Source organism: Athene cunicularia (genome assembly GCF_003259725.1).
Source record: "Athene cunicularia isolate RWA chromosome 3 unlocalized genomic scaffold, athCun1 chr3_part1, whole genome shotgun sequence".
NCBI lineage: Eukaryota > Metazoa > Chordata > Aves > Strigiformes > Strigidae > Athene > Athene cunicularia.
This window is the reverse complement of record NW_020799097.1, coordinates 98,896,135-98,919,700: the sequence shown is the minus strand read 5'-3', so window position 1 is coordinate 98,919,700 and position 23,566 is coordinate 98,896,135. Positions and strand designations below refer to the sequence as shown.

Genomic DNA, 23,566 nt, shown 5'->3' with positions numbered 1-23,566 from the left:
CTTCCTTCTCAGGGGGAGGACTCCTCACACTCTTCCCTTCCCTCCCATGGGAGACAGTTAATTCCATGAACTTCTTCAACCTGAGTCCTTTCCGTGGCTACGGTTCTTCATGAAACTGGGAGCAGTTTCTCTCACATGTTCTCACTCCTCTCTTCTGACTGCTGCTGGTGTTGTACAGGTTTTTTTTCTCCCCTTCTTAAAAATGTTATTCCATTGCTGATGGGCTCAGCCTTGGCCAGCAGTGGGTCTGTCTTGGAGCCAGCTGGCATTGGCTCTGTCAGACATGGAGGAAGCTTCCAGCCGCTTCTCACAGAAGCCACCCCTGTAGCCACCCCACTACCAAAACCTTGCCATCCAAACCCAATACAACGTTAATTGAGGTAAGATCCTGTACAGAGGGCTATGCAGGGGGCATCTCACTGGCCTTGTGCTGTATGATGCCCACAAGAGACTCTGCTAGCTAATCTGGGAGTTTCAAGGGAGTGTTCCTCAAATGAGAGGACACAAAAGTGACATACGAAGTGTAGAGCTCAGAGCCTTATAAGAAATTCTTTGCACCTCATCCACAGAGAAATGTAAAAGCATGCTGAGATATATTACACTGATATTGCCTGGTCATGATTTTTTTTCAGCTCTATGGCTATTGCTACCAAGATAGCAATGACATCCCAGACACACTGACGACCATCACTGAACTAGGATCGCCTTTAGAGATGATTCAGCTTTTACAAACTTCCTGGGAAGACAGATTTCGAGTGAGTAACAACTGTTTTAAAAGGACTTCTAAGAGAGAGATGAATACAAAATAACATCAAGCATGAACCAGGGGTTATGTACTATGCAGTGCGATTCGCATTTATTAAACATTTGCTTTGCGTATGATTACACCTTGGTACAGAAACAACATTTAGCACTCCCTTTCTGCAGGTGTTTACAATACTGTGCTATTTTATCTATCACTGTAGCTGGTTATATGCTTTTTACATGATATCTTCAAATATTTCTTACTTGTTGAAGCTTGAGGCCCAGGTTTTTTGATGTTGAGCATTGTGCTCTGCAACTGGGATTTAAATAACAGAAGGATGTTAGGTTTCTTTCCTGATCCTTATCATAGGTTTGTTTTAGAATTGTTTTCTACTGCTTCCTGCTCTGTTCATCTGTTACTAAATGTACACCAATCTCAAACCTGGGTTGACCACGGCATTGGCAATTTACCAAGGTCACACTTAATTTGTCCAAAATGAAGCCAGACTGCAGCAATGCTTTGATCAAGACAGCGCTGTATCACTCAGTGTATATTAGGATGTGTCGCTGGCTGAGGTTAACTCCCTAAGACATTGCAAGGCAGCAGCAGTGTTCATCTAAACCACTTTGGATTACATAGCTACATCTGTACCAGAAAATTACAAGTGTGCCTGACTGATCTCAGAGTTGCACCAGCAAGTTGCAGCCCACATCTGTGCTATTGAATTCTTGCACGCTCTGAAAGTGGGAGGCTGCACGCAGGATGCCCACTGGAAATGATTGCTGGGCCGTGCTGCCTTCTGGATTGTGTCTGGGGACTGTGCAGGAGAACAGCCTTGGCCTCGGTCAGACTCGGGCCAGAGACCATGCTAGCAAGTGTGCGTGTGGGATTAAGTTTCTGTGCCCAGGAATGTTCCTTGGCAGCGTTTATTTTACTAATATAGATGGAGCAAGTATGTTCCTGCTGCTAAGCTTCAGCTCCCTTTTCCTGAAAGAAGTACAGTCTTAATAAGCAGTAGAAGGGTACTCATCACAGCTCCCAAAATACAGGACCTGTCTTCAGCACGTTTCATCCAGGCAATGCAAATAACAGACTGTGATGGCAACTACATACAAAGTAAATGACCAAGAGATATATGAGATTATGGGTAATAAACAGGGAAGTTTCCTTCCAGCATGGATATTTCTGAGTGAGAAGTTGCAAGGGGAGATGAAGAAGAATTGGATGAAGGTGCTGAGCTGATTTACAGAGGTGGAATTACTGATGAAACATTCCTGTGACTGCTGTAATGAGGTCTTAGATAATGTCGTGCTTATCAGCTTGTCTAGGATGTAACTAACACTGAGAAGGAGGAAGTAAAACCATATCTTCTTGATAAATGAGACTTGTTTGTGGTCCAGTCCTGAAATCAGATGTGTAAATATGTGGTCTTATTCCTACAAATAATAATTTCCTTGTGTTGAGGGACTTGGCAGTAAGCTTGCTCCCCGGATCAGCACCACTGTGCTCAGCAGAGGTGTGGGATCCTGAGCAGAGCCTTCATCTCTGTGCTTAAAGCTTGTTGTCCAGGGACATTTGCAGTCCTAGCCTGACAGCAGGCCCAGAGGACAGCAGCCCACTGGGCTTGTCACAGAATTTTCCAGCACAGGAGCAGGGGCTTGTTGGCATTTGAGAAAAGGCGATGATTTCAGATGACAGCCTATGTTTTTATTCAAGCTAAATTCTGGGTTGATTGGCAATTGAAGATACGTGTACTATAGGTTAGTTTGGGCAGGATATGCCTTTTATATACAGCATATTGTGGGATGGAACATACATGAATCCCGTGTCCTTCCAGAGGGAGGAAGGGTGGTCAAGTCTGGCATCCCATAACTGAGTCTGTGTTCTGATACTACAGGCACCTCCATGTGAACTGTAGTATCCTTTAAGTAGGGTATGTTCGAGTTTGGTCAAGAAAGGAAATGATTATAGAAGTGCAAGGTAGTCCTGATGTCCCACAGGCGAAGGGTCTGTGAGGGATAACTTCAGACATGCTCAGCTTTCTTATGAAGGACGCACTTAGGTTCTTCCCTGAGTATACCATTTATGCCCCGAGACTGAGTCTGGATTTGAGTACTTCAATGCACGTGCCCTTAACACTGTATTTTAACAGAAAACAAAGATTATGTATAAACAATAAAAACCTCGCTAGACTGAGTAAGACCTGTTATTAATTTAATACATAGAATAAAAATTCCAGTTTTTAACTGTGTTCATATTAATGCTACATTTACATTAATATATTACATAGTGGACTCTAAAGGAATGCACAAATTGAAAACAGTACTCTGGTAAGGGGTCTGAGTTCAACATTCATCGATTTTGCTGTCTAGTAATAGTTACTCAAGTTTCTAACCTGCAATTGAAAAGTGAAGCGTCAGCACAGAGCTCCTACCCCAGCCTCCAAGTGCCACATGAAGGTCCGCCAAGGCAGGAGGACATATACACTTACCCTGAGGCACAGCAAAGAGTTACCGAGGAGCTGTGGAGCTCCTCTTTCTGGGAATTTGCTTCTTTCTTCCCTGGAAAAAGGCAAATGTAAGAGGAACCAGTGGAGAAAAAAAAATTATAAAAGCAGTCAAAAGGTGGGATCAGTACAGAGGCAATACAGACACTGTCTGCTGTTGGAGCTCCAGACGTGGGTGCAGAGCAGTTGGGCCAGAGCTTCCAGACCTGGAGTTTGTAAAAGAGCAGAATCAGGCTGCATGTTCAAGGCCTGTGCGTAATGTGTTATTAAAACTTAATGCTTTTATTTCTATTAAAAGCAAGAATAGCAGCAATGAGCTTTTCTTCAAGAATAGTGTGGGAAAGCACTGGTAAAGAAGCTTATTTTTGTTTCAAGTCTCTAAGGGTTTTGCAATCAACTATGTTAATCCTATGAAAAATACCTTAGTTGCAAGATTCAGTTTTAAGAATAAGTTATAACACATTAAGTCATGTATTTATGAACATATCTTCAGCTAAAGTGGTTTCATTTATATACTTTGTGCTGAGAAAATAATGCAAGGTACCTGCATTTTTGCATTTCAGATATGTCTCAGCTTAGTGCGGCTTCTGCATTATTTGGCTCACTCTCCGCTTGGCTCTGTGACATTACTGGATTTTCGCCCTCGGCAGTTTGTGATTGTGGATGGGGAACTGAAGGTGACGGATCTGGACGATGCCAGCATTGAGGAGAGCTCTTGCACCAGTAACAGTGACTGCTTCATGGAATTCCCTGCGAGGAACTTCACTCTGCCCTGTTCGGTTGAGGGACGGTGTCAGAGTATGAATGAAAAGAGGAATCTCTACAATGCCTACAGGTACATGGTCAAGTAAGGTAAAAGAGAATTGAAAGTGGGCAAAAAATCTCCAGCATCCTTTATAGTTGCTCACATCAATGAGCATGTATTGTCTCAGAACCGTTACCCAAGAGTAAGTGTAACTATGAATAATTATTTCATTTGTGAAAATAACAGCATTTATAACTTTGGAAATGTTTTGCATGCTTTGCGTGTGATTCACCACTCGGTCTAATTTTACATCGGCTTAATCCCACTGAATTCTTCACACAAGCAGAGTTTCACAGTAGTGAAACAGAGGTGCCTGTGGAGATGTGGGCCCATTAGCTCTGTGGTGATTCAGGCAGCTCTTCTTTGGTGTGAGTTAAGAGGGGTCATCTCATGTTTTTCACCACCAGCTGAGCAAAAGGCTGGCTTTGGACGTCGTTAGAGCTCAACTCTCATCCTGCGCTGCATCTCGATGCTCCCTGCCTCACCAGAGCCTGCCATGGTAGGGTTATAACAGGTCCCAATTATAACAGACACGTTCATCTTCCAAATTTGATTTTAATGGTTTCTTCAAATTTACAGTGGAGTCCTTCTGGGCGATGGCTTTGTGTTTGTGGTGTCAGCTCTCCCTTGTCAGCCATCACTCCCCTCCAAGGGCTGTGTGGGATGCTGGGGGAGCTGTGTCACTGCTTTCTGGGGAGCCAGTAGCTGATACTCAGTGCCGTGCTCCTCCTGCCACCGGTGCTTCGGCTGATGGGTGCTGCTGGGGCAGGCGGCTGCCTTGTCTGATCCAGATAGGAGGATGGAGGATCTCAAAGCAATGCCATAATGGTGTGCTTATTTCTTAGACTTCCCTTTCAAGTATCATGCCATTCACTGCCTGCCAGACCACAGCGAGGAGAGGCTGCTCCAAAGAGAGTCTTCTGCTTTGGTCCCAGGGCGCTCACCAGCATATGTGTTGCATTAGCTGACCACACTGAAATGGGCTGCACCGCATGACAGCCATCTGCAGTTGTGCAGTGCAGCTTTGTGTGTCCTGCAAAATTTTCCGTTTCCATTTGCTTGGCTTAAAGATCTTGCTTAGCTTGCTAGCTTTTGGTTAAAACCATTTTACTTGTCTGGCTAAGAAACCTTTAATAGGCACTCATCCATCTTGGTCATAAGTGGGGATATGTCTGCGGTGTGGTGGGCTTGCGGCAGGTTGCTGGTCTCACTGAAGGAAGCAATCTTTTTCTATTACAGTTCTTAATATTGCCTTGGAACCATGCAACAGTGTGTAGCACATGCACAGTGCCTCAGTGCTTTCAGACCCTGCTTTTGCTTAATTCGATAGAGACAGTGAGTTTTTGTTCAACGGCTGGTTCATGCTACAGTAGGCTGCGACCACCCATGCTAGGTAGGGCTTTCGCAACAAACTCTGTGCACTTGTCTTGGAAGGCTAAATCTTCACTTCATTAAGGGTAGGCTACTAAATTTCCTATTTTTGTGGGTGCACTGTGTAGGAGTAGAGATCGCTCTCAGTAGAGGGTTGCTGGTGCTGTTTAGAAGTTAAAAGCAACAATATGTCAAACGATGCATAAACCCCTTGTAATTTTAAAATGTAGCAGGCCCTAGCCTTGAAAGCATAATTAGCCTATCTAGCTGGCTTGTTTATGAGGAAAATAATTAAATGAGAGAAAACATTTTGGAAAAAAACTCTACGAGAACTGACACATCTTGTCTTTCATTTGACTTCTGTCACAAATGTGTCTCTATGGGTTTTCCTCCAAATGTTTGGAGGAACAATTTTCAAAGCACCAGACAGTTTTAAAAGCAAGAATAATTAATATTTTGAACTATTAACCAATGGCTGAGATGAATTCTCCATCATTGACAATTCTTAAATTGAGATCAGATAGTTCTCAAAAAGAAAAAAGAAAGAAAAAAAAGGCTGTAGGAACAAATGTAAAAGGATCTGACAATGTGTGTTAATGCAGATCACAAGGCATGCCACTGGCCCTGGAATCAATGAACAGCAAATGTTCCTGCAATTAAGCTGTGCAGAGGCCAGTGTCTCTATATGTCAGAATTTCACATGTGGGTGTTTGCATTAAAACAAGTCATCTATTCCTATAGCCATGCAAAACCAGTAATGTCTATGACTCTCATCCATCCATCATTTAGCAAAGTAAATTTAGCTACTGAATTTTTGCAGAGAACTATTCACAATCAATCAGACTCTGCTTTGTAGATAATCTCAAAGCAAAAAAAAGATGAGGTAAAATTTACCAGACATATTATTTATTACAAATGTGATGCCGCTCTTCAGACTTTTGTATGTATTTATACTAGCTGTTTCATACTCATTGCTAAGAAAACCTATCTGGGGATAATCTTGCTTAGGAAAATCATAAATACTGTTTTTGTAAGGGATGAAAAAGGGAGTTACAATTTCAGGGAAATATTCATTGTGTAAGCAGAATACGCCAGCCCAATAATACATGTGTCTGATCAAGTTTTGCTATCAGTAACGTAATTTTTTAATTTGTGCTTATGTAAGACGTCTGCTAGTCTCCCTCCTGAGCATGAGTCCCTGGAGGTTTATGTTTGACCATGTGGTCTCTGTTTATAAAAAAGCATTTACTTTGCTTTGCAGGTTAGATGTATGTAAAGCAGGGCAATTTCCCAATTGTGTTCCTGTTCTGCTCATTACCTAATATTTATGTCTGATAGTTCTCTTTGTGTTGTCAGATCCTGAACTGTCCATCTCCATCTTAGGTTGCTATGACCCTGAGTTTTCAATAGGTTATAATATTGGCGGAGTAATAGAAATTTAAAGGAACAGTATGAAAATTAAGTGTACTTAAAGTGATGGTAAAGGCATATTGATCTTTTCTTTTGTAATTGAAAATGTTAAAATGGAGAATATACACCCATCAGTGACATATCTACATTAATGCATCTTGAATTTAGATAAATGATGAGAACAGGGAAGGCATTCTGAATTGCAGTGGCATTAAAACAATAGAAGGCGGCTTTCTCCTGGCAATTCAATTGAAAGTCTAAGAAAACTGTAGAAAATAAAATAATAGTAAATTATTTGAAATTAGCAGAAATTTGATTTATGCACTTTCAAGCTTTGAAAAAAACCCCAAGCGTTGATGGCATCCTTTTAGTTTGTTGAAGTACAGACAACTTTGCAAATAGTCACAATCCATAGGGCTTCACAGCAAATTTCTGTATTAATGGAACATTTACATGTAGTTACAAGGCAGCCTTGTATATAACAGCATGGTCTAGGTATGCCAGACAGCTGTGTGACTAGTCTCAGCTATGTATTTATTTGACTATAGAATATCATTATATTTCCTGAATGGGTCAGTGGTTTATAAGCAATAGGAATTTTACTCGTTATGTTGTTCAGTAGTTACCAGACATTTGTAAATTCTTTTTTAAATTTTTCAATATGGGTTACTTTTCCATTGCAGGTTCTTTTTTACTTATCTACTTCCACACAGTGCTCCATCCTCACTGAGACCATTGCTGGATAAGATAGTCAATGCAACAGGTAATTGCAATAAACATGGTAATTCCAATTATTTCCTTTTTCAGTGTCACTGTTGTGTCTGGGATGAGGATGATGCTGCTTTTATGTTCACTGCAATAGAACCAGATTGTGTTTCTATCCAGGACAAATTTTCCACAATACAGAGAAGGCAAATTGCCTCATATACCAGAGAAATCCCATTTTGAGATTTTTATCTAGGCTTCACAGACATATTTACTTCCTCCTAGTACCTCAGCACTGCAGTGAACTGCATCAGGATGCACTTCCTTGTAGGATCTGGAGGCTCTGCCTTTGGCAGGGTAAATTTTAATAATAAAAATAGAATACTTCCCCACTGCCAATGGTACCAGTGGTGCTTAATACCTCAGAAGTCAGAGGCAAGTGACATTATCATGGTTCTTTACTAATTACCAAGGCAGGGCCTTTGGGATAAGAGTAGTTGCGTATGCCTGTAAATATGATTTGAGGGGTTTTGGTGCGTTGTTCTAGGAGTTTTATACCTTGTACTGTGTGTATTCAACAACGAGTGCTGGGCTACAGCTGAGTAACAAGCAAAGCCTTTGGAGTTCCCTATATTGGCTAAAGTTTGTCCCTCGTGGGGAGCTCACTGCAGTGTTTTCTGCCAGGGGTTGCCAGATGGACCAACCAGCCTTTGACATGCCTGGCTCATGGCAGATATGAAACCCAATTTGTAGCAACTCATGGACGTCATGTCCACATCACAACACCATTGTAGAGCAGGGCGCCGCTGGGCTCTGATGCTTATGGCTTTATTTGAACGCAACCTTGTTTTGTCATGTGCTCCTCATCTAACTCATTCTTTTCCTGTGCTTTTAAAGGAGAACTTCATTGGGGAATAGATGAGACAGCTGCTCAGCTAGAGAGAGTTTTGAATCTCTATAAGAGTGGAGAGTACCTACAGAACACAACCCGGATGCCGAAAGCTGGTAAAGTGGTCTTTCTCAAAACTTAAAATCAGAGATTCTGTTTTTATTTTGAGGTTTGAAATGGCAAACATACAAAAAACTGGGTACAGTGGCCCTTGAAATCATATATGTGATTATCTGTTATCTGCTTTTTCCTTCCTGGGAGCCTTCTGAATCCCTCCTCACTAAATGAGGTAGTTGCACATCCATAGGTGTGAGCAGGCTATAATAGGGATAAGGAAATCCAATGGAGCATTGCTCTCTGTAGCAGATTTGCAGAAAATGTTTTTCATCACATCTACACACTTCTCTGCTGTTGGAGTATCAGAATGTCCCCAAACATGAGTTGCGGACAATCTAATCAAGACACTGTAGCCCTCTCTGGATTTCCCGGGACTTATTTCTTGCTACATAAGCACTTCTAAATTGAAAGAATAAAATTTTTGCTTGCTTTGCAAAAGAAAAATAAGGTGTCCCTGAGCTGTCTGCTAGCAATAGAATAAAACAGGAAAAAAAAAAAAAAAAGGATGAAAATGAAGCTGCATAATAGTATCTTTTTCATAAAACCTCTGGAGCACCACAGGTATGTAAAAATGTTATTTAAGCAGCTATGATACGGAGGGATGCACATTCTTCCCGGAAGGATAGTTGGTGGAATTATACATGTTAAAGAAGATTATGTATGATGGAAATAACTGTTAAGTCTAACAATTGAAAAAGCTGTTTTGCAAATTATTTTTGTGTATGTACAGTATTCATGTCAAACTGTCAACATAATTGACTGCAAGTTGATAGGAAAATTATGGCTTTGCTGCAAAAGCTCAGTAAAGAGGGAAAGATGGGTTCTAAATGAAGATGAATGTTGGCACAGGGCGTTTGAAAGTTCAGTGAAGCATTTGCTCTGTGAAAGAGACAGGGGAGCCAAATTCATTCCCGTCGTAGTGCTGTTAACCTCAAAGGGCCATGACACCAGGGATGAATTTGACCCACTTATCAGAATAATTCAATATTTATTTTGTTGTAAAATTGGCAGGAAAATTGTTGCAGGTGTTCATTTAACTTTCTAATTTTCAGATTTTCATCATAATCTGTGCTGAGTGATGCCTGTCAACACAGCAAAATTATATTCAGCAGTACAGTCAATAGTACAAACACGTCCTTTGTTGAAGAAGTGCCAGGAGGGCTGAAGTTTTTCTGTGATGCTGGTTGATTCCAGATTTAACTGCCATATCAGGACAAGATGAAGTTTTGTATTTTAGAGGGTTGTCATGTTTATAAAGAATCTCAGGGAGGGAAGCTTAGGACAGTGGTAGTGAATGTAACAGTGCAGGTTTCTACTAATATGGAGCAGAGCTCCATGTATATTTGGCTACTGTAATAATTACTCATTTTTGTGTTAGTTTAATTCCGTAGAGTTATGGATAATACAACGCATAATCCACTACCCATGTTCATGGTTAGTAACACCCTTCCGGTGCAAGGAGCCCTTTTTATTTGTAGGACAGTGCTTGTGAACTTAAGCACTCTACAGCATGAACAAAGATGTTGAAAATCTGTAGATGCTTTGTGTAACATGTTTTGCCAGTCTACATTAAGGACCATGAGTGTGATATTGAATTACTTGATAGGAAAAAGTTCTCAACCAATGCAACAGAAAAGGTGCTGTAATTTATTTATGTTTTCAGGCTCCCTTTCCTTGCCAGAAAAGTATGAAGAAGTCATATTGTGAGTCTGCAAATCTGCCTGCCTACCCATTCATATTACTTTTATTCTGAATATTCCTTCCTCAACTGGTATCTGTCTGGTAATAACATGCTAGAATTAATTTTTAATATTCTCAGTCCAGAGTTTATGGAATTAGAAAGTATTAATTAGAAATTAACCAGAGATTGTGGAATGGGAAGTACCTCTGTGGTACAGTGAAGTTGCAAGAGACAGTGACAGTGGTGCCCAAGTGGGACTCGTGTCTAAGTGATCAACCTCTTCTGCTGCCAGGATGTTCCCATCTGAGCTGGTGTCCTGACCTCTGAAATCAGGGCTGAACAGCTGAGCAGACAAATATTTTGTATAACTCTTGGTGGGTAGGAGATGGGGAGAGAAGGGTGAAAAGGCAAAGCTTGATACTTTCCCAAGCTGATCCAAGTCAGCTGAGATGTTGCTTTGGCCCTGTTTGGGGTCTAGGAGGACACTTTGTTACTCTCTGAAAACAAAGAAACATTTTTAAGACTATGAGATTTTTTTAAATCTTTTCTCCCTTGCCCTACAGCATAATGAAAGTTCAAGGAGAGTGCTAGGTTAAGACAAAACTAGAGATGATGGTTTGGTTCTCAGTCTGGATCAGAGTTAATCAGGGCTTTGTGTTCATAGGGTAGTGTGCCGAGATTGGGCAGGCACAGGTTGTCATCAACTCCAGATGATGGAAATCTCACAAGGTGACTTGGCTCCCAGGACTTTTGCTCTCTCAAACAGTAGAAATGACAAGAATTAACTATGCCAGTCTCCTCTGACATCTAAAGGGTTGTGACGAAATAAGGCCTTTCTGGTGTGTGATCTGTTCTGAAATCCTAAAAGCAGAACTAGAAGAGAATCCAGATCTAAGAATGACAAGATTTTGGCTTTTCTTTTTTTGGGAAAGGAAACCACAGAAGGTTCAGGTAACAGTCTTCAAAATATGTCTTAAGTCTAAATGCTTTGAATTATCCATTGTCTTGGAGAGAGCATTGTAAATTCATACTAGGGAAGAAGTGATCATCATCTTGGACAAGTTATCTAAGGCCATAACTGAAACATAAATTTTGAGGAGACAGTCTGTTATCTATTTGGACCTATGTTTTTGAAAGGAAGACCTCATCCTATGAGCACCATGAAGTGTGCAGAAAGGTGATATTGGTAATCAGTAGGGAAGTGACATGAAGAAAGTTCTTGTCAACCCTAGTATTCCTGTGAATAAAATTTAACAAGATGACATAGTCATATTACAGAAGGTCTTGGATATTAAGCTTTCACTGTGCTTCAGTTGTAAAAGATTTTATAGTGCTGTAAATTATATTATGCTCTGGACTTTGCTTTAGTATCTTAGAAACAGAGTAGAGGCGCGGGAGACATTTGATAGCTATGTATGTGTTCTGTAATCATAAATCACACTACTGTTAATGTTGATATAGGAACATTACAGTGTTTAAAACGCCACCATGAACAAATACTTTTATATTCCATTGACTGTTGGTCTCTCTTGCTGGAATCCAGAAGAATGTGAATTAAACAGGAACCAAGTATTTCTTCTGACATACGTTATCTAAAAATGATTAAATCGTTCCATTAATTATCCAGATTAAGAGGACTATAAAAAAAATCTACTGATGTTCATCATAAAGTCCTGCCCCAGTATCAACATTTTTATTACTTTAATCAAGTGACAGTGATTTGTACCAACTGGGTGTCTGGCCCTTGAGCTAAGCCCCAGCCCTTCAGTTAACTCAGAATTTACTCAGAAATGCGTGAAATCAGCTAACACTAGTAAATCGGATAGCTTTGTTATTCATTAAAGCTAATAGATGACCCATTATTAGGCCTGAGGGTGTGCAAGGCCACAGAAAGGCATAATTAGCTGCTGTTGTTAGTTGAAAGTACATTCGCAGTGCTAAAAAAGCTGCAAGGCTGGACATAAAGCAAAGACACTTTGTGTTTTTCCTTTGTCTTAAGACAATTTGGCAGGATTATGCTGTATGTAAACATTTACAGTACAACAGTGTTTTGAAAAAAATATTCTGCAGGATCACTATAGCAACCTGCTTAGGAAATTGTAAATCCACCCAAGAATTATTGCAACCAGGGTGGTGGTGGGGGGTGGTGTTCATGCACATGCGTATATGCAAAGAGAAATTTTGCAAGGTTGCTGGAATATTGTTTGAGGCAGTTTGTGTTACCCTATGTCAGTCCACAGTGTGAAGGATAAAAGTATGCTGCTGAAGGCACTTGCAGGAATATACTGCAGCCTGGTCCTTGCAGCCCAGATTTCTGCTTTACCTGTCACTCGTGTGTTCTGTGTTTCTTTCCCAGGGACGTTCAGGCTGTTTGGTGGCCAGCTGAGGGGGAGAGGTGCACAGGGTTGCGAACATGGGCAGAAAGGCTCCCTGTACGCCCTGCCTTGCACAGAGGGCTTTCACAGCAGCAGCTGGGCAGTCCCATCACACAGAGGGATAGAGGAGCAGGTTGCTTTGCACCCATACAGCACTGGAAATACGGTGGGGCTGTATAGCTGGATACTGACCAGTTAGTTGGTGGTTGCTCAAACGTGTCTCCACTGTCGTGTAAACCATATATATTCATATATTCACTGAGCAACGTGTTCTGCTGTTACTAAACTTCTACAGGTCTGACTTGGCAATATACAGCACAATGCTTTTTGCTGGTGGGTTTGATCCTCAGCTCCTTTGAAGAACATTAAAGAAGTCACTGACTGTCTTTTACAAGTCCTATAGGCATCTGTCTTTAAGCCTAAATACCCCACACATGTGTCCCTAGACATCTTTTGTCTCATCAGCATCATTGTTCTCATGAGCGAGTGGGCCAGATGCAGCTTACAGGCATCTGTGGCACTGATTTGGGCTCATTGCCTTCAGTGAATTGGTGTGCACCACAGAAGTGGCCATGGGTGCAGAGCAATTCTACGGCCTGGTGAGTGGCCCTGGGACGTGGGGCACGAGGCAGAAAAAACACTCCAGCTGGGTCATGTTAATGGGAATAAAATGTAAGGGAACATGTCGTTCTTCTCCTTATTTATTTGTGTTTCGGTGACAGCCTGCATACCGATTTAAATATGGCTCTACTGTAAGCACAATAGAAGCATATAAAAAGCGGCAAGTCTTACTTTGCTTCCAGCCTGCATGCGGGAAAGAGCCAAAGGACTGAAATACTCACCAGAGAAGCAGGGCTATCTCCTGGTCTGACGGCAAACCCGTGTCCTGCCAGGCCTGTCTGTCCTTCCAAACAGTTGGGATTCGTCAGAAATGATTGAAAGCAGAGACACGCGGGATACGCCTAGCATGTCATTTTCTCAGACATACCAAAAAATAGCTTTCTGTAGCGCAACTGCACATACGGCTTTGCAAGGCTCATTGTCAGAAGCATGTTTAAATGTGAGGTATTGAAGCATGAAGAAAATTTCAGCATAAAATGAAGCATACTAAAAACATAAGTCTATTATTGTCTATTTAGGATCCGATTATATTCTCCATAAGCTCCCTGGCAATCGGTGGGGACTGTCTGTAGAGCAAAACACTGCTCAATACCACCTTTTGCTGAGATTGGCAGGATTAGGCTCTTTCTGCTTACTTGTAAGCAAAGCAATTAAAAGCAAATCCAGAGGCGACTGCCAATGTTTCTCTTGAGAGTGGAGGTAAAGAGGAGGGAGGAAAAGGAGCAGCATGATTTCTCTCTCAACGATGAACATTACTGTGTCTGTGTCATTGACCCACGGTGTATTGGCAGGTGATAACTAGAAAAGAGAACTGGGCAAATTTCCAATGAGTAGCTGTAGTTGGTAGTAAAAATGCAATCTGGCTGCTGTGGCTGAAGTAAATGGTCATTAGGACTGATTAAAGTCAGATTCAGGGTGACTCAAATAAGCTAAAAGGGGGAAACCACAGGCGGTTTCACATAGTTTATTATATACTTGTGGAGTTATTTATATGATTCAGTCTAGTACAGTGTAAATGAGTATGTTTATGGATTGTAGTCGGCTTTGGGACAACACAGGTGATTTTTGATGGAAAAAATTTAGAATAAGATTTCAAAGCAGTGGCTTTCATTTATAGCTGTTGCACTGGTCAGTGATGCTGCCGATTGCTTTTAAAGATGCCTCTCTTACCAGTCACAAGAAGGTGCGGAGTTTGAAGATCACTGTGGCCGTTGTGGGGGCTGGCTAGCACTGTAAGAAACTTCTGAGAAGACTTTGGCCTGATGGAAACAGCGTGTTTTGATTGACCAGAGCAAACTTGTAAAAATATTTTAAAACTATTAAAAATATCTCAAAACTTTTGAGGATTGCCCAGTTTGAGCATAGCAAGTTATTTTGAAGTTTCAGAATGTTTACAGGGCAGGAAAACTGTTTCCTAATAGGGTTTATTTGTATAACTGTGAGCAGGTAATCAGCTCCCCTATGTTAAGCTGGAGTAAATCTGTTGTAAGTGACATCAAGATCAAGTTTACTGCATTGCATTTATTTGCTTCAATCCTTGCAAAACCAATAGATGGAGAAAAAGATTATTTTTCCATTGTGATACTAGTAGGAGTGTCTTGCATTTCTCTGATCTATTCCTTGCCATTACCTTGATAGACTTTATGTACTCTGTGTCAAGCTATGTGTATGTATGCAAAAGTGTAAATTTATGGCTGCATTTATAGTATTAGGCAAGTATTTATTGGTTTTAAACACCATTAGTCTGGAAATTGACCAGAACTTTGACCTTTTTATGATGTGATTTACTGCTGTGAGCCTTCAAATTCCACGGACTCCATTTAAGCAAGTTTCAGGTCTTGGCAGAGCGAAAACCTGAGCTGGAGCTCTCTTTAAACCAGTGGAGTATTGCTTAATGGAGTAACTGAACTGTAGTGATCAAGATGATCATTTAAAGGTGTAGGGGAAGCCCAGCTCTCTTGTGGGCTGGGGCTAATGTCACTGCCAGGGCACATCTTGATAGAGGGGCATCCTTGAGGAGCATCCTTCTAGTTCACGTGAGAGGAGTGCATGTCTTCACAGCTTCTACAAATAAGGGCTAAGGGGTCAGCTCCCTAATTTGTTGCTGTGTAAACAAGAGATTCCAGGGATATTTGCCTTCATCATGTGGACGAGTAAGGCAGCTATCTTGCTCTGCTCAAGATAAACTTGAGTTTTGGAGAGAAGTGTGGTTTCCTCAGACCAGCACTTGGTTGGTGTTGCAGTGAGTTTCTGATCAGTTCTGACTGTAATAGTTTAACAGGAGATCCCATGTTGGCTTCCTGGGGTGGTGGGAATACCTGGCTGGTTTGGGAGCATGAGCCAGGGTGTGGGGCCATCATGTGTCCTGCTCTCTGCTTCTTGTGGCCACCTTCCTATTGGGATGCTCCTGGGGGCGAGCACTCCCATGCAGCCACCCCTGCTGCCTGCCACGCAAACAGGGAGAGGGGCTGCCTTCCTGCTTCCCCTTCACTGCATCCCGCTCCCCCCTCACAGGCAGCGTAGGCAGGACGCTCCAATCCCCAAACAGCAAGTATTGAGCGATCTGTGACAGTTTGGGGGAGCTGCCAGAAGCTGCCTTTGTGCAGCCTGTGTGACTCTGTGCTTTTACTTAGACTCCAGTGGCTGTATTTTCACCTGTCTGGTGCTTGGGGATCTCCCAGCCAAGGAAAATGCTCTTTGTATGTAAGTCATATTGCTGTGTACCTGTCACACTACCCTATTCCCATGAGTCATTACAGGTGGTGGTGGCTTCCCTTGTGTAGGAGCTGGCAGGGAGCAGCAAGGAGGGTGAGGACAGCCACAGAGCTTTGCTGCACAATGAGACCACCCTAAGTACTGGCGTGAAGGTTTCCATCCTCTCTTGCACCCACAAGCCTCACCGTTACAGTTACTGCTGACCCAACTCCATCCGTAAATGTGTCTGAGCTGCCCAAATGATTTACCAGTCTCAGTCACCTTGGAAAAAGTCAGTGGAGAGGGAGAACTTTATCTCCTACCTCTCACATAGCCTGAGGTCACATAAATCACTGCTGCTCATTTGAAATTTGTTTATGTCAGCTGAGAGCCTAACCCTTGACAGCTGTACTGGGAACAGTGCTGAGAAGGAAGGTGCTACTATAGGCATATTAAAAGGCATATATGTCCACAGAAGAGTTTAAAAATTGAACAATAATTCAAATCAAGGGCCTTCCAGATGGGCTTCTGCCTCGCGTGGAGAAAAATACACTATGTGACGTTGAGTCTGCTCAGCTTGGTGCCCTGATGGCATACTGAGGGATGCTGCAGCTCCTTCTCGGGCCTGGCCTGGAGCCCTGCAGGCTCCGAGAGCACACAACGAAGGGTTGGGACATGCTCCCTGCTGACGTGGAGAATCAGGCAGATGCCTCATCTTCTTGTGCTGCAGCAAGTGACATCATTCTGTGAACGTCCTTTGTGGCGTGGGCTTTGACACAGTGCAGTATTAGGTGGCGCTTCTGTAGCCATCAAAGTTATGAATAGTCACATTTTATATCCAGTCGACATGGCATGCATGCTGATACAGATAGTTGTATATGATGCTGAAAATGGTGAATTAATTTTTTTGCATTCCATTTGCACATGCCATTTTACTGACCTTGTCTGTGAAGTATAATATAGATAAGAGAATATTGTTCAGTTACATTCAGCTGTTGTTACGCTCTACAGTTTATACAGAAATTAAAAAAAAAAATCCAGCCAGTAGCAGTTTGATTGATGCTGTGACTTTTCTTCAGAAAAATACATATGTATTTTTAATGGAGACATGACCATTTGAAATGTAAAACTGTCTTTTTGTTTGGTTTTTTTTTTTTCTTTGTCTAAGTGAGTCTGCATTTTCTGAATTCATGAAAACTTTTTTGCTTTTAAGTGGGACATGATCAGCTCTGATTTTGCCTCTTGTTTGTGAATGTTTCTTATGATGTTTTTAATGAGCCAAGCTTAAAGAAAAATGCATTTACTGCATTCGTTTCCCACTATTTCAGACTGTGTGGTGTGAATGAGCACTTGTGGGTGTGTACTTCTTTTCCCAGTTGAAATACTGGCAGTTTAGAGTAGTAGACCCACTCACCCCTGATTTCGTGTTCATACAATGTGCTGCCTGAAATATTAGCAGGCTGAATCTGCAATGTCAGGCAGAAAATGTCTGAACCAAAGTGACTTAAGAATAGGCTGTGAGTCAGGGCCGGCAGGTCTGGTTTCCATAATAGATACAATTAGAAGAAATATAGAATGTTATTTATTTTTTTGAAAAGGATGTGGCAGGGAGAGACGGGGGGAACCATCAATTTGTGTGTCTGGATGCTAAATAGAAATGTTTATAAATGATTAGTCGAATTTGCTGATGCATTCATTAGAGAACCCCCTGTCAGCGGCTGGGAAAGTGAGAGGAGCTGTGAACAGAGAACAAGAGGCAGCTCATAAAGGCAAGTGAGACTGAACGGCAGCCAAGGGAGAGGAGTAATCGGCAGGGCAGCGCGGAGGCGCTGGGCGAGGACCGTGCTGACATGCTCCCGCTACTTTTTTTTTTTTCTTCTCTTCGGAGGCCCATCAAGCGACTCCCCTTTTGTGCTAATCTGAGGAAGCAAAAAAAGTTTGCTTAATTAAAAGCCTGTCTTTTCTTCCATCTCTAAAGGAGCTGGAGGAAAATAGCATGCTCTTCTGAGGGGGAGGGAGGGCTGGGAACGCCTGGTCGGGTCTCACCCCGACAATCCCGCTCACTGTTAAGAACTAGGACAGTGAGTCAGTTCATTCAAGTGGATGCTGTTTATTCAATGGGACATTCTTCCTGTAAAACTCCTAATAAAACCAAAGCCTCGCCTACGCAGTGGGGAAGGGGAAAGGGTTTTGTGCACAGACTGTTTATTTACAGACGCTTTCTGGAAAAAAAAGGTGAGAAGAAGAAAGGAGGAAAGGAAAAGTAAGGTGCAGAGCTATAAACACATTTGGGAGTAAATCAGGGCTGGTACAGTCTAGGCTGTAACCTTTTCCATCATATAACCTGCTCCTAAGTTGTTATAATAAACCTTGCCTGTTAAAAACAGGCAGTTTACTGGAGCATTCAAAACAATTCCTTTGCTCTGGTTATTTGCAGAGTACAGACGGGTGCCTGAAGCTTTCATTCCCGATGAGAACTACAGATGCTGGCCGTCTTACCATCATAAGGGCTGTCTTCTCTCCGTGTTTGACGTCAATGAAGCCATTGAGATCTGTGACAGCTATTCCCAGTGCAAAGCTTTCGTCCTAACTAATGAGACAACTTGGACAGGTAGGTCGTGGATGCTGCAGAGCAGAAGCAGCAGCAGAGTCATGTATTCTGGCTGCTTTAAGTGTTTTAATACAGTTTGGGGAGTGTGCTGTGATGTGCTGTGGGAGCCACCAGCAACAGCTAGAGGTGGGATAGTTTCTGAAGCTCCAGCTGAGGAAGTTTTGGTTTTGATGAGGCTTCCCTTTGCCAGCTTGCCAGGGGAGCAGGAACCTGCGGACAGGCTCAGAGGAGCTGATGTCAGGGGGCTACAGCATATGGACCATAGGTCTCCAAGCTACGGGATCCGAAACTTTTTATTTTAAAACACAGCAGCAGAAACAACAGCAAAAGCCAGTGACCTGTTTCCGCAGTTAAATGTGCAGGACATGGTCCAACATCTGGATTTAAATAAATCTTTCCAAGCCATATGGTTGTTGCAGTTTGACACAAAACGAAACAGGTTCTCCTATGCTGGGACTTCCCGACTGGTGTCAGAGATGCCCTGCTGCTGGTGGGAGCACTGTGCTTCTAGCAGTAGAGCTTTGGCTAAAGGACAGCGAGAAGGGAGGGTTTAAAACCAGGTAGATGTAGAAGGAGAAGTAGAAATAGAAGTAGCTCCAGGGGAAAATCCCATTTGCTACCACAACTCATTTTCTTGTCTAAAAGAATACACTCGTTGAAAAGAGAAATACATTTTCCAAAAGGCCTGTGGACCTGGCAGTCCCAGTGAGGTTCCCCTGAAGGCAGGCAGTCGGTGCCGATTGATATCAAGCAGAGAATTGGCCCTGGCTTGCTGCTTCTGCACCAGACTTTCAAGCAACACCAGAGCAATCTGAGAAACAAAAATGTTACAAGTCTCTGCTCCAGATCTCTGGTAGTTGCATCTCTGGAGTGGCTGAGGGGTTCAAAGAGCCAAATGCCCCAGCTGGCTCACAACCCTGCCCCCCTTCCCTGTGTGCCCAGGAGAGCTGCATGGCCCTGCGGCTGGACCCGACAGCTCAGCCAGCAGTGTTCCCCTGAGCATGCTGCAGCCCCTGAAGTGTAAAGAAGAAAGAAACATTTGTGCCTTTAAGAGCAGTGGACCAAGTCTGCGTCATTTCGTAGTCTTCCCCAGAGATAAAACCCCCACTGGAGTCAGGCTGAGTTTTTCTTCTATGGTGGCTGGTTGTGGACACGTGCCCTTTCCCATCTTGTGACTGCTGTGTGTTGTCTCCCCATGCGTGGGGCTGCTCCCGTGCCTGCGAGTGCCATTTTCTGCTCCTGTCTTTGAGAGGAAGGCTGGCTGATGCTAGTCACGCCTTGGGAAAGCTGATCGGAGTCCTTGCACTGCCACAGACTTCAGCATGGCAAGTTATTTGGTCTTGGAGGCTCAGCTTTCTGTCTGTACACCTGTGATCACAACAAGTCTTAACCTTAAAGTCAAAATCTACCTTGTGTGCAGTTGGGTGCTTTAGTTGTGCTTAGTTGAGCAACATAAATACACACCACAGCCAGGCTTACATAAATGGCTAGCCAGGTCCTCAGCTCTGAAAGCATCACAAACAAGTAGAAACTACAGACAGTTCATATGTTTCAGAGTGTTTTAGGCAGTGTACTGCTGTGGCTCTCTGTCTTTTTTGTGCTTCTGGAAGGTGTGAACAGAGACTTTCATGGAACCTAGAAAACAAAAAATTGTATTAACCTTGCCTGTGACTAACCTGTGACTACTAGGCCATCGTGTCAGACTATCTGTAGTCAGACTATTGAAGTTAATTAATATACTAAAAAAGGAATTATTATAGCACAGGGAAATTCATAGGAAATTTAGAGCAGCTCCTGTCTCAGGTTACAATATTAAAAGCAAATGACATGTAGTAGCAATGGTTCTAGTCTTATTTATGACTCCCTTTACTGTGTCATTTCTGATGCATGAGCATTTGAGTCCCTGAAACCCACAGCATGGAAATTTGCTCAGTACTTGAGGCATCCTGTTTGCCATATGATACTTTTTAAGAAAATAGTGTTATGGGAGCCCCCTACAGAGGCAGGCTGGGAGTAAATAGCAGTTAATTTTTTAAAGTTTAGAGAAAGTGAAGGCAGAGGTTAATCAGATGTGGGAAGGATCTTTGGTGGCCTCTGCTGCAAGGAAAGACAAGGTCTGTGTGATAGCAGGTACTCAGCAAGAGGCAGGGATGTGGATAAGATGCCAGGTCAGTAAGGATGGGGAGATACAAGAACTGTGCTATGGCTCCCATGAAAGCTGGTGAGGGAAACCCTACCAAATCCAGGCTCCACTGGCCTCGGATGTGTATATGGCACGTGCCTTACACTACCCAGGCTGTTAGCCCTAGCTGGTGCTTTTTGTATGAGGAATTGAAACCTCGTTCCAGCTTGTTTAAAACCCAGAGCTACAAAGCAACGAGCAAGAACTATTTCAGAAAAAGTTGTGTTTAACATACATCGCACTGATAGTTTTGCAAAAATTCAGGCATGCAAAGATGATTCTGCTCCTGTACAATCAAATTAATGTCCTTCATTTAAGCCCTGAACTCAAGCCTGTTTTTATCAGTGGGACAGTCTTCAAATACTTTTTTAAAGATCATGTGAAATTTGTGACTTCAGACCTTTCCTTCATTTACTGTATTAGCTGTGCACAGCCATATCTTGACCATAATTAGATAAATGTACTGAAACCAGGGCAGATTCAGTGTCAATTTAGACAAAAGCATTTCAGGTTTATACCAGTTGACATTAAGATACAGTTCAGTCTTGAGTTGCCTGAAGAATGCATAGGTTGAAGAAGAAGATGAAATGTCAATATTTTAAGGTAGGCAACCTTTTGCTCATCACTTCTAATTTTTTTTTCCCCTCCCCCCCCCCCCCCCCCCCCCCCTTTTCCTATTCGGTGCAGGTCGGCAACTTGTCTTCTTCAAGATGGCCTCAAATCATATCATGCCTGATCCTGACAAGATAACATATGTGAAGGTGACAGACTGACACCTAAAGTGGCTCATTCTGACGTGTGAGTGACAAGAGCTGTTTGTGTACAAATATAGGCAGCTGGTAGGTAGAAGGAGGCTGTGGCCGGAGAGATAATTGCACTATTACTCATTCTAATCTATAGAGTGCCAAACAAAACTTTAAAGAAATAACCTGCATGACCAGGATGAATGTGCAATAAAACAACATTTTGAAAATGTGATATTTTTTTTAGAACAAAGCAAAATACAAGATATGATACACTGTTAGGGTATTAATTTTGGTTATAAATCAGCTGGCAGCTCTGGCTTTTCTAACCAAGGTTAGCATAATGTTTCTGACCTATACATGTGTGTGCAGGGATGAAAGTTGATCATTTCTATGGGAAGTCTGTATCCTCCATGCTGATATTTAGATGGGCATGTACAATCACAACAGAGCAACTGAAGCATATCAGTTTGTAAGCTGAATAGCAAACGTTACTGAAGACAATCAGCATTTGTGTTAAAGCTATCAAATATGCAGTGCCAGCGTATTTGTCAAAAGGAAGGAATTGGTTATGTTTAGAGTCGCAAGACTGTAGCTAATTTTCATTTTTGCTTCCAATGTTATCATAGAATTTTATTTTTAATTTAAAGGAGCAAATCATTCTGTAGGTCTAGCAAATCACATAAGCATATGAATAGTCCCACTGAAAGGGTAGGGACTTGGACCCAAGTGCCAAGTGCTTTGCTGAATAGGGATAGGCCTAAGCATATGCTTACAATTAAGCCTGTGCTTAAGACTTTTGTTGAATTGAGTTTGAATTGTTCAGGAAGCCACATCTTTGACAGACTGGCAAAGCAATCCAGCTGGTGGAACAGTACTAGTTTAATGACTATCTTGCAGTTATTAGTATTTTTTATGATCAAATCCTTGTTTTTCTAAGGCACCGCTTGCTAATTCTTAGAATGAATGAAGTAAATGACCTTAATAATGTCAAATGAATGCTAGCCTTAATTCTATACAAAATGCGTCTTACAGGCATGGTGTGTCTAGAGAATTTGCTTTCAGTGAAAGCAATAAAGTAAATGATAAAGTGACCAATGTCATACTGTTTTGTAGTTTGTACAGTCAGGAAAAAAAAATGTGCTTTTGTTTCTCAAATTGTTTATTTTTGTAAAAAAACCCAAACAATAAAAGATAAATACAGTTTCTTTCATACTCTTTTTTTGTGTGTGTGTTGTAAATAAATGCCTAAATCTAGTGAAGACTTAGAGATAAGGTATTGTATGTAAACTTAAGCCTGGGATACGTTTTCCAGGAAGGAGCTGAGGTTGTTCCAGTGGCTCCCAGTGAAGGTTGTGTTTCTGGGGTACATGGTGTCTTTGTCTATGTGGCTGCCTGTCCTGAAGCAGGGGGTGTATTTTCCTTACCAAGGAGGGTCAGGGAATGGGAGAGTGGGAGAGCCAGGGAAGCTGGCCAGCAGTGTGACCATGCAAGGGGAGAAGTGGTCTGACAGTGACACTGTCAGCAGCAGGCCTTGTCTCAGCGCGGTTTCTCTGAGGTCACCGATACCCTAACAACTTCTGGCAATTGATTGAAATGACATGCTGTAATGGCTGTAACTCACAAATTATCAAACTCCCAACTGTAATAGCTCAGCTGATTGTGTCGCCGTGCACTTAGGAACCCATCAATCATGATGTGGTAATAAACAAACACTACAGATTCTTTTAAAATTGCTACATAAATCATGCCAACACATACTGCACAGTTCATTGAAGTGATATGGGTTGTTGGCACTGAGGTGCTGCTATGTATTTTTAAAGTCTTCAACCTCCTGTGATTACCTTCCCATTAAGCACTGTGCACTGTTCCAAAAATACTCGGTGTTTAAAAACAACATGAATGGTTAAATTAGCTGCATTTCTAGGTAAAAAATATCAACATTTAAAAGAAAAAGAAAGATATCCAGGGTAATTTTTTAATCTTGTAGTCGGGTAACTTAGTATAATTTAATTCCATCACTTTCTGTGCACTGGAAAAAAAATGCCTCTTAAGTCAGGAATTGTTTATCCCTGGAATTAAACAAACTTGCCAAACCAATTTACATCAGC

General features: G+C 42.1%; 1 protein-coding gene across 1 annotated transcript; it reads left to right on the top strand.

The window, feature by feature from the left end:
- The first annotated feature begins 304 nt into the window (after positions 1-304).
- Positions 305-22,658, top strand: PKDCC (protein kinase domain containing, cytoplasmic). The gene is made up of 6 exons (XM_026844054.1): positions 305-755; positions 3,815-4,086; positions 7,521-7,600; positions 8,440-8,547; positions 18,357-18,530; positions 21,400-22,658. The coding sequence occupies exons 1-6, from the start codon at positions 618-620 to the stop codon at positions 21,483-21,485; spliced, it is 858 nt and encodes a 285-aa protein (XP_026699855.1). The 5' UTR covers positions 305-617; the 3' UTR covers positions 21,486-22,658.
- Positions 22,659-23,566: the final 908 nt, after the last annotated feature.